Below are 11,999 nucleotides of genomic sequence, written 5' to 3'. Positions count from 1 at the left end.
CAAAAAAAACATAAAAATAAAAATTTTTATTAAAATAATGATATTTTTTACCATACACTGGAAAAAAAAAGAATAAAATAAAAATAATTAGAAGATTTTTTTTATTAGTTAGGTCTAAACGTGTAAATGTGCGGAGTTCAGCTTGAACCTGCCAAACTTGAAAATCAATGAGCGTAAAAATTTTAGGCTCGAACTCAACTTGAAGTTTGAATTCAACTCAAAAAATTTTAAACTCAAGCTCGAAAGTTGAGTAATTAACTTAAAACACTATTATAATATATATATTATAATATCTATATGTATATATAAATTTGATAAGACTTGACAAGCTTTTGACAAGCCTCGTTTGCTAAATGAGCTCAAACAGTTTGCGAGCCAACTCGAGTCATTTACACTCTTAATTTGGTCTATATGCAGGGCTATAAGTCTAATTTAGACAAATATTTTCCGCTAAAACAAGGCTATCAACTTACTTATATGTTTGTTTTATAAAATGTAATATAATCAAATTAAATTTTATTATGTCTAAATGAAGTTATTATTTATTAAAATTGATAATTAAATTCAAATTATTACCAAATAAAAAATTAATTGATAAAAAATATGAATTACTTTTTTAAAGACAATGTTAATGGTCACTTTTATATACCATATTAAATTCATCTTACTAATTCAATAAAAATAAAAACAAAAAAGATGCCATAAGTTCATAATTCATTAATAAACACTTCTACACAGCAAAATTAAAGTACAGAAATAACACGATGACATGTCTCACTTCACTCACCTCATCTATATCTAATTTATCCATAATGTTGAAACATGATTTTTTCATTATTATTTTCTTTTTTTAATGTCAAATAGCAATAGTAAGAGATTGATAGACTTGACAGTGGGGTCACTTTCACAGCCAACTATCTATTATCACACACAAATGAAGTTTGAAAGGGGAACTCTTCTCTGTCACCACATATATGCTAAGAGAAGTGGACTCTCCTATATGGATTACATTGCCATATCCCATATATTACAGCTCTGTTCCTCTAGTCCTCTTGACTCCTACTCCCTTATAAGTGGAAATAGCATTCCCTCTTCTTTAGGGAATATTTAATGGTCTTGCAGATACATGGTTTATCAGAATGAGGATTTGCCGGCACCATTATGCTAGTTTTCCACTTCACAATGCTGCCTATTTCACTGCACAAAATCAAATAATTGAAGCTTTTGTTTAGGAGCTATTTATTTCAGCTTAACCTTCAACCTATTTATTCAGCTCTGACAATAAATTTGTTTGTCTAAACTGACCAATAAGTTGTTTATCTGATTTAATTATCTAAATGAAAATTAAAATAACATTATATATTATTTCTTTTAGTAATAAGCCGATGATATTATTTCTTAATTATTCAATTCAATAAAATAGTAGATTCAGCATTCAGCATTCAAAATTCAGTGCAAACAAACGATCGTCAAGTGTCTCTTTAACATTTCTATTTGAGATGATGATGTTAAAAAAAAAAAAGAACTATTTGATTGGTTCATAGTTATAATTGAATTCCCAAAAATTCAATTTCAATCTCGATGTCAAATAAGTTCTTGTTTTAAAAGTTCTTTTGAGTGGCTAACTGTGACAGATCTGTTGTTAATTGCACAGCCTTACCCTAAAATATAGCTGATGATATGATTTGCGCCAATTAGGTAGCCTCCCATCTACTGAAGAAATACATTAAATATTCAATAGAAAAGTTAATTAAATTCTACCAAGTGATGCAAGGAGACACAATTACTTTAATTAGATATGTGATACCACCTAATTCATAATTAAAAAAGATTAAGGCTCCAATAATTTCTTTTCTTTGTTTTTTAATAATCAAAAATCCCAAACTTAATCTTAACCTAATAACACTTATTAACTGGTTGCTGACAACAACCCAACTTTCCATTTTCTGGATTCATATACACCTACCCATCTCTATATTTAGAAAATGTTAAATTTATAGTATTTGAAAAATAATCTGAAATTATATGCAAAGGGCTTAGTCCTCATCAACCAAGATTGATCAAAAGAACATATCAAATTCAACAAAATCTTTATCCCACAATCTTGGACCCACATTCCAAAATGAATACTCACTTTCAAGAAAAAGAAGAAAAAAAGCTTAATTAAGAAAAATGGACCAAAAAGGTACCTGAAAGGAAGGGCAATGTAATCATTTCCAAAATTTTGAAGGGCAGTACTATCGATAATTGATAGAGAATAAGCTTTGTCAAGCTCCATTATTGCCCACATTAGGTTATCCTCTGTCATATTTTCCCTGCAAGGTATTACAACAATTTTCACTCATAACCCAATTGATTATCAGAATTGATTCTTCTTTTCTTTTTCTTGGTTTTTCAGAACATCAGGATAGTACTGCATTATGATAAGATAATTATCGGATTACTAATGCAATTTCAAATCAATTTAAATATAAAGAAAAAGTTAGAGATAGATATATCTAATAATTCTTGAAAAACCTATCTTGATAACTAAAAGAAAAGGAAAGGAAAAAGAAAAAAGACCCAAGAAATTATTTAAGAACTGAGAAGAAGCAGATGCGAATATTATATATGTCGAATACTGCATATTAAAAAGATAAATTAGTTGAGAAAAATAAGGAGAATATATTACCTGTAATATCACTGTAAGTAGGTGAACTGTGAAGCAACAAGAGAGAGTGAGGACAGAGCCATGATCAGAGAATTCTCATCTTTCTTTGCTTTTGTAGTGTATCAGGTGATGAAGAAGACAGCGGAAAAAGGATATGAGGTTCATTGAACCTGGCCACTCCATGCTGGTCCGTAGGATTGCTTTTAGCACTAAAATGAAATAATGTACGTATATATTCGATTGTTGAGAATAATGTACGCATAATTGCATTAGTGTTGCTAATGCCGATGCTAAAGCTAAAAAGTGCACGTGATGATGGATATATTTATATATTTATTTCACTAAGGTTTTTATTTGTTTTTGTAAATAATTTTATTTTAAAGGAAAATATTTTTTACATTTTAAATTATTTGAGATGTTCAAAAAAATAAATCAATGAAAAATATTTTTTTGGTCAAAGAAAAATTAAATTATTTTTTAAGGAAAATTTCTCATTTTCAAGAGAATAAAACATTTTATTTTATAAAATTTCAATTATTATTAATATTTTTCATGGTTTTATGATATAAAAAATTATGACTTTTAACTAATTTTCAATATTACAACCAAACAACGGAAAATAAGTCATTTGCAAAATATTTTTCAACGAAAATGTTTTTCATAAAAATATTTTTAGCAAATTATTTTCCTGTAAGTTATTTTACGGAAACAAACAGAGGTTAAATATTAATATTTTTTTTTGAAAGGAATAAATATTAGTAATTATTATTATCAAATAAGTATAACTGTATATAGGGGTGAAGCCATAACCTAAGATGAAATAATCTTTTTAAAAGAAAGAGCAAAAACTTCTTTGCTCCCTTGATAAATTCTACGAAAATAATTAAATATATTAAATTAATGAATTATATTAAATTTTCAAAGATTAAAATTATCAAAAATAAATAAATTAAAAAAATATACAATAAAAATTGAAAATTGAAAATCTTGCAAAGAGCAACAAACGTTTTCTAATCAGAAGCGTACAATAACACATTTCTAGGGACGGATTAACTTTTTAAAAATTTTCAGTATATATTATCCATCGTTTATCTATACAAGAAAAAAAAAAAACTCATTTGAATTAACAAATAGGAAACTTTTCCCGTTTTGCTCTGTCGGAGTGTCGGTGTGAGTCAGCAGTTTTTGACTAATGGAAAGGAAAAAGACAAAACAAGACAGGGGAGCTTATCATAATTATATGTATATTTTATAATTGTAAATTATTTTCTAAAATTATTAGAAAATTAAAAAAATATAGCTACATTTAATAGTCTCTTAATTCACAATTAAGGAGTTTTTTCTTATTTACAAATTTCTCGATTGCATAAAACATTGATTTAATATGTTACATAAAAAGTTCGTTTGGAAAGTAAATATTTTCGATTGGTGCCTATAAAAAAAAAAAAAAAAAGAAAAAGGGAATTGATATTGGAGTTGTCTTAAAATAAAAGAATTTAAGAATTCACTTATGTTCCATTAAAAAATTATAATATAAGGTGAATGTCATTGTTTTGGTTAATGTACAGCAGAATTTTCAAAGGAGCATATAATTTTTGGGTTTTTTAGACCCATAATAAATGATTTCCAACTGAAACTCTCATAGAGTTTATTATAATTTAAGAGCAATTCGTATAAAATATCTCAACTTTGCCCATTGTATTAATTGCATCTCATTTTTACTTTAACACCTGGAATGCTCCAATTTTTAAAATTATTAAATAATTCGAAACGAACTGTACCGTAGATGAATCGGAATCAAAACGGAACTGTCGATTCAAAATTTTAAACCAGAATCGGCGGTTCAAAGGCCGATTAAAGTTTATGTGAATGTTAAAATCTGAATCTAAACCGGCAGTTTCAGTCCGATTCGAATCGAAAATTTTCAATTTTTATTTTCAAATAATAATTACTTAGCCTATTTTATACATCTCTAAAAGTCTCAATAATATTTTACTACATGATATACTTTAACTTAAGATTTTTTTTGAAAAAAATACACTTTACTTTAAAAGTTAAAAATCTAAAAAGTAAAATGGTAAAAAAAAAAAAAGAAATATTTAGTCTAAATTTATATTGTTTTTACCTTTTTTTTTAGCCTTTTAAATTGTTTACTAAGTTTAAAATTACATTCTTTTGAAGCATTTTTCAAAATTTTCTTATAATTTATTTAATTAATAACATTTAAACAAAATAAAGTGATAACTTATTTTATTATTTTGTAAAATTAATTAATTTTATTCTTATATGAGTAAAGCATTCTAAAATTTATTTAAAATAAAATTTACCAATATTTTTTAAATTCATATTAATATTTTCAAAAGAAAAATATAATGTTTAAACCGATTTTTTTAATATATATATCGCCGAAAATCGTGATCGGAACTGATATAAAAAAACATATATAATTCCATCGTACAAATGTAAGCATTAGTTCAATAAAATTTTTCTTCTGAAAAAAAAAATCAATAAAATTTTTAATAACAAACTAATATGAAATATAAATTATATGGTATAAATGAAACTAACATTTGAATTTTAAAAATAGTCAATAAATTTAAATTTGAATCTCAAAAATAGTCAATAAATTTAAATTTGAATCTCCTCGTAGCAACGCCTAACGTACAATAAAAAAATATAAAAACAAAAATAATATAACAAAAATAGTTAAATTTCAATCCTTTAAAAATTATAAAAAAATAAAAACCCACCAAATCTTTTTTTTTTTTTGAAACTCTCCCATCAAAACTAGTGAAATTAATATAGATTAAATGATTAACCACCTCCAAAACAAAAATCAGCCAACCTCTATTCCTCATACTTTCAATTCATTTTCATCCACTCTTAAACATCTATCTATTGGACAAAATTAAAAGAATAAAACTACATAATGAAATATAACATATACACAAGTGCAATTGAGCAAATTGTAACATTACTAGTCAAATTATTATTTTCAGCATTGTCCTCAAAAAAAATTATTTTCAGCATTAATAATTAATTAATTATATTAGGGCTTCACTTTCATGCTTGCTTAGGCTTAGGGTTAATAGTAGGATTAAACAAGAAACGAAAAACCCAAGCAGCCGAAGTAGCTCCAATTAAAGGGCAAATCCAATAAACATAGAACAAATCCCAACTATTATGCCAATTATTTGCATAAGCCCATCCATATGCATTTGCAGGATTCATACAAGGCCCAGTATACTTACCGCCGATCACCACCAATCCAGCCGTCGCCGCCTTCACCAACCAAATCTTCACCCACAAATTCTTTGGTCCTCTGACCATAACCAAAAGCAAAGAAAAACAAAGCCCAAAACTCAAAATCCCTTCTGCTAATCCTCCTGTATGTAAATCCACTTTCAAAGAAGGACCTTTTAGCAAATTCCTATACGTTCTTGGCATCGCCTGTAATATTGCTTTGACGCCGACAACTCCGCCGGCTGCCTGAGCTGGAAATCGGACTGCCATGGTTTTTAGAGAGAGGGATCCACTTGGTTTAAGTCCGGCGGCGTATAAGGAGACAGTCGTGGTGGGATTGTAACTAGCACCGCCTAATGCAGCGCCTACTAGAATAAATATTAGCATAAAAGAAGTGGATAGGTTTATTGATATGAAAAGACCTGATAATGATTTTGGTTCAACGCCTACAGTTGATGCTATAATGGTGGTTAAAACGCGCAGTATTGGCACGCTAAATACCCATAGAGATGTTAAAATTGCATCTGCCATGGCTACTCTGATCAAACCCATCTCCGTTTCTTCTCTTCAGAGGAAAACAGAAATGCTTGTCCAGGGCAGTACAGAGCAATCAGAGAAAGAAGAAAAGAAGGCAGCGAATAAGAGATTAGTGATATAAACAAACAAAAAATACAGTTTTCTTTTAAGAATTTTTGTTTCTTTTTATTTGTTGTTTAGGCTTTTTGGAGTTCTCTATTCCGATGCTTTATCAGAAGTACTGGCCCTGGTTGTATTTTTTTAGCATTACTTGCTCTTTCCACAAACCTTTAAAAAACGAGAGAGACGTGGAGGAATTTAGAAGCGATTCTAAGTGGATATTTAGAACGATTAATTATAAATTTGATGTCAATTTTTTATTTTTTTTTAATTTTAACGTGCGAAAGAAAAATTTTATTAATTGAGGGCTGTCCACGTGGACATGGTGATCACATTACACAAAATAAATAATCCAATGTGGCTTTGTTAATGAAATTCCCTAATTGGTTTTCACCTCTCAAAGCTCTGTTTTGGCCTGTTGAAGAAAAGTGTAAGGAGATAGGTTGCTTTTTTTGGCCTTGGGGTTATCAAACGTCTGTTGCTCTATGTATATCGAGTGTTTGATAAAACGTGTGAAAGAGTTTATTTCTCTAATACACGTTACACTACGTAATTTAGCTTAAATGAATTCAACATTTAGCTTATCATCTGTACTTAATGGCATGTGATGACCTGATTGGTAGCAAAAGTATCGCAAGTGTTAAGTGATGATTATAGGCTTTATTTGATTGCACATATTGTGTTTTGTTGAAATGCACCTAAGAGGATACATTTCCAGCAACATTTGAATGCTAACGTACAGGGATGAGCACGGTTTGATTTGGTGCTGTGTGGAAAAAGAGAGAGAGAGAGAGGAGAGAGAGAGCTATCACTATCATTAATATGCCCTTCTTTTCAAGCTTGCTTAGGCTTGACAACAGGAGGGCTAAAGCTAAATAGTAAACGGAAAACCCAAGCAGCCAAAGTTGCTCCAATCAAAGGGCAAATCCAATACACATAAAACAACTCCCAACTATTATGCCAATTGTTCATATAAGCCCATCCATAAGCATTAGCAGGGTTTAAGGAAGGCCCTGTATATTTCCCGCCGGTAACCACCAAACCCACCGTCGCCACCGCCAGCAACCAGACCTTGACCAAAAAATTCTTGGGCCCTTTAACCAAAACAATAAGCAAAAAAAGGCAAAACACAAAACTCAAAACCCCTTCTGCAGTTGCACCTGTATGCAAATCCACTTTCAAAGAAGGACCCTTCAGGAAATTTTTATATTTTATTGGCATAAATTGCAAAATTGCTTTGGCTCCAAAAACTCCACCAGCCGCCTGAGCAGGAAACCGGATCGCCATGGATATTAAAGACACATCTGGCTTAAGCCCCGCGGCATATAATGATACGGTGGTTGTTGGGTTGAAACTGGCACCTCCTAACGCGGCGCCGATCAGGCTGAAAATTAGAACAAAAGGAGTGGCAATATTTATAGCTATGAAAAGGGCTGGTATTGATTTGGGTTCAACGCCTATATTTGATGCTATAATGGAAGTGAAAATGCCGAGAAATGGCAGGCTAAAGACCCACATGGTGGTTAAAATTGAATCTGCCATGGCTGCTTTGATTAAACTCATATCTGCAAGTCCGCTTGCAGGTTTGAAACTGAAGATAAAAACAAGAAAAGTGAAGGCCAAGTGAGGATTATGTCGTTTAGCGATGTAAAGCGTAGAAAAGAGATTCTAAAGATCCCTTTCGTTGTCCTCTTTTGCATAGCAAGACTTTGAAATTTCCACCACCGCTTTGTATACACGCAGACGTACCTAACCATCCAACCATATAAAAATTACATGTCAAACACGTGCGAGAGTGGCAAGTAAATGTAATAACTATTACAGTCAAATACGAAGCGAGTATATTTGGCAAAATTAATTATTTAACAGTTATTCAACTGTTAACTGTTTAAATTATTTTTTATAAAACATCAAAAATTTAAGTTACGTGAGTTAATTTTTTATAAAATTTATCTAAATCTCTAATAATCTAAACGTTATATATTGTCGAATACTATAAAAAATAGTATCTAACATTTTGACTAGTCAAAATGTTAGAAGCTAGCTGAAAATTTTTTGCTGAATACAGCCATAATAATTATTTACTTCCTCGGTCCGTTTTTATTTTAGAAAGGTGGATTAATTATATTTATGGCATGAATTTTTCGGTTTTTTTCATTTCGATTTATGAAGAAAAAAAAATTATAATTGAGTGACTAAATTATTAAAAAAAGTTATTATATGTATTTAGCTGAATTATTTTGTCAGAAAATAAAAATAAACTATTTTACTCAACAAATAATGCCAAAAATAAATATTCATTCAATTCATAATTTTTTTCTATATTTTTATTTTATGGCATCTTCCTGCTAGTACACTTAATTATATAAAAATAATTAGGCTAGTACACTTAATTATATAAAAATAATTAGTTTAGAGACTTAAGTATAATTTATTTTCATTTTTGATGCCAATGTAGAAAAAATTTATAAGTTTGGACACGATAATATATTAACTAACTAGATGAAAACCGCACAACCAGCAAGTTAGTTCATTACCATATTATATATCATATATTTTTTTCTGAAATGAATAATTTAAAAATTGACAAGTATATAAATAATAATTAATTTATATTAATTTAGAATGTTAAATTAATTTAGCAATTCGATTTTAAAAAACTAATTCACAAAGATACAATCTATCAAATGTTGGTAGATTATAACTTTTTTTTTTTAACTTAATCTAATTAAGAATTAACTAGATAAGTGATAAGTAATAACAATACATAGATTCACAATTTTTCCTCATTTATGATAGAATGGACGTGATTTTTGAGAATTTCATTCCATGCATTTTAGGTTGCACAAGCTAATTTTGTCTGCGTGTTGTTGCGGTAATTATTTACACTTTTAAGAAATATTAGTCTCTTTATAACCTGAAGTTGCACATTTACTGCTCGTTTAATTTTTTATGTCATTATTCATTTTTATTTGTTATTTCCTCCGTTTCATTTATTTGGAATTCAGAGGGAGCATTCTTTAGACCGAACGGCATTACATTCCATTCGTATTGTCCAAATGGAACTATAAAAGCAGTTTTATATCGGTCTTGCTCATTTATTTGTATCTGCCAATATCCAGACTTCATATCAAATTTTAAGAAGATATTAGCAGAGTAAAGTCTATTTAATAAATCTCTTTTATTGGGTAATGGATATCTAATCCAGCGTAATGCCTTATTAAGTGGCTTGTAATTAATGACAAGTCTTGGAACACCACGTTCCAATTCTGCATTATTTTCCACATAAAAGTCAGCACAGCTCCATGGGCTTTGGCTAGGCCTTATTAGCCCTTTCTTTAACAGAGATTCAATTTCTGTTTTGCATATTTCAAGATGGCGAGGCCCCATCGCAATGGGCCGGGCCTTAGTGGGAACGTTCTGTTCCTGAAAATCGGGTTCATAGGGCAAAGTAACTACATGTTTCTTTCTGGCCCAAAACGCTATTGGATTGTCAGAACATATTGTCGATTCTATTTTTGTGTGTATTTCTTTAATCGGTAAATAATATTGGGTATCTAGTTTCTTTTTTAGCTCTTTTAGCTTAATTTCTGTAGATAAAGAATTAATAAAATGATTTTTATTTTTCATTGTGGTTTTTACCACATCTATTTCTTTAATACGTGGTTGAGTAAAAAATTCGAAGATAATGTCTTGACCTTCGAGTTCAGTAACAATTCCTTTTTCCGATATTTGTTTAATCGGGTATAGCATATGTAAAAAAGGGTTACCAAGAATTACTGAATGAGATAATCCTTTTACCATGATAAATGGTAATTGAAAGCAAATCCCTTTGTTACATATTGCAGTATTTTGGAGTTTATATTTAACTCCCATTTTACTACCATCAGCCGTATTTAATTCTTCAACTGTTTTTTCAAAATATCGGGATGGTACTAAGCCTTCATTAATACAATTCAGATCAGCGCCTGAATCGATTAAGGCAATTGTATCAAAGATATATTCTTTATGGACAACAATAGTGACTTTAGTATGCCATTTCTGGGTAATGACCCGGTCTACTAAATTCACATATTGAAGATCATTATTTGGAGCAGTAAGAGTTTGTTCTTCATTAAACTCAAGCTCATCTTTATTTAATAATTCAAGAAAGACAACTCTATCTCTTAATTGTTGTAATTCTGTCTTTACTTGATTTATTTCGCTTCGTAATTCTTGAAGCGTAGGCTCACGTTTAGCCTTTGCGATTTTAAGCTTATCAAAGATAGCTTTAATATCATAATAGGGTTGTGTTGTCTCTTCTACTTTCTTTAGAAGAGGTTGTGCTGAGGATGATGGCCTATCGTTTTGTAAAGAAAGATAGTTTTCTAATTGTTCTCTTTTTCTTTTCTCATCTGGAAGTTGATCGATTAAATCAAGGATGAGAGAATCCTTTTTTGTGAGAACATAAAGGCCATTCATAACACAGAGTGATTTATAATAATCACACTGTCCTTCACAAGTGTCTTTTTCTTTAGACGACTCTTCTCGTTCTGAATCTTCAGACGTATAATCAATAGCATTAATTGTATTATCTTCGTCTGAATCAGTTTCATTAATAAATAATTTTTTTAACGATTTCTTTAGCTCTTCATCGATGGTGAGAGCTTGTATTTGTTGTTTCATATGACACTTATTAGCATAATGTCCTACTCTGCCACACCGATAACAGGCTATTTGTGATTTATCTTTTCTAGTCTTATGGGTTTTACTAGATTTAGGTTTTTCCCTATGTTCTTTTTTAGGAGCCTTTTCAAACCTATGCTTTCGTCTAGGTTTCCATGACTTTCTATATTTTTCTTTATGAGAACTAGAGCTAGTTTTCCAAATAGGTTCGTACCCAAATTGTTCACAGAAAGTGCCTAAGATTCTTTTTCCTGACTGTTTTTCTTTTTCCATTTGCCTATGTATTTTTATTTCATTACATAAGGCTAATCCTTCTGCTACTACTTCTGATGCTAGCTCTCCATATGTATAGGTATTATATGGGATTATACCATTGTTTTTATCCCTAAGTCTAGTACGGACACGTTCAGCAAATAAAAGAGGAAGGCCAGATATAAATTTTTCCTTCCAAAAATCAAACTGACTGTCTTCTCTAACTAGTACAGCGGTCAAAAAGACGTCTTTGTACCATTTAAAGTGTGACATATCAGGACAGCGTAAATTCATTAGTTGTTCATGGGTCCTTTCAGTTTGCATAGATGTTGGACCAATAAAATGTAATCCTATCGTATAGAGAAGGGTATTTACCGCTTGTGGTACTTCTCTATGACGTGTTTGTTGCTGTTCATCTTTATATTCTTCCATTGTAACAGCATTTTCAATTTGATCTTTACCCTCTTGGGTTAGAGCAAAATCCCACCAACCTTTGAGTTGGCCTACGAATCCTGCAACTATAGCTTTTTTAATTTCTTTATCCGAGTTTCCT

At 30.1% G+C, this 11,999-nt stretch overlaps 2 protein-coding genes and 1 long non-coding RNA gene across 3 annotated transcripts; all 3 read right to left on the bottom strand.

Annotated features, from left to right (window-relative positions):
- Nucleotides 1–697: 697 nt before the first annotated feature.
- On the bottom strand, nucleotides 698–2,829 carry LOC105648168 (uncharacterized). The gene is made up of 3 exons (XR_001047565.4): nucleotides 2,672–2,829; nucleotides 2,190–2,315; nucleotides 698–1,197 (listed from the first exon to the last, which is right to left on the bottom strand). It is a non-coding gene; the product is annotated as an uncharacterized LOC105648168 (long non-coding RNA).
- Nucleotides 2,830–5,607: 2,778 nt separating this feature from the next.
- LOC105648169 (aquaporin SIP1-1) lies at nucleotides 5,608–7,025 on the bottom strand. Its single transcript, XM_012234480.4, has one exon. It carries the CDS (start codon nucleotides 6,443–6,445, stop codon nucleotides 5,714–5,716), a length of 732 nt encoding a protein of 243 aa, XP_012089870.1. The 5' UTR covers nucleotides 6,446–7,025; the 3' UTR covers nucleotides 5,608–5,713.
- Nucleotides 7,026–7,320: 295 nt separating this feature from the next.
- LOC105648170 (aquaporin SIP1-1) lies at nucleotides 7,321–8,229 on the bottom strand. The gene has a single exon (XM_012234481.4). The coding sequence runs from the start codon at nucleotides 8,090–8,092 to the stop codon at nucleotides 7,364–7,366; it is 729 nt and encodes a 242-aa protein (XP_012089871.1). The 5' UTR covers nucleotides 8,093–8,229; the 3' UTR covers nucleotides 7,321–7,363.
- Between the last annotated feature and the right edge of the window lie 3,770 nt (nucleotides 8,230–11,999).

This window comes from Jatropha curcas, chromosome 3 (genome assembly GCF_041381405.1).
Source record: "Jatropha curcas cultivar XTBG-Jc1 chromosome 3, XTBG_Jcur_1.0, whole genome shotgun sequence".
Classification (NCBI taxonomy): Eukaryota; Viridiplantae; Streptophyta; class Magnoliopsida; order Malpighiales; family Euphorbiaceae; genus Jatropha; species Jatropha curcas.
The sequence above is the reverse complement of the archived record's forward strand: the minus strand, read 5'-3'. Positions and strand labels throughout refer to the sequence as shown.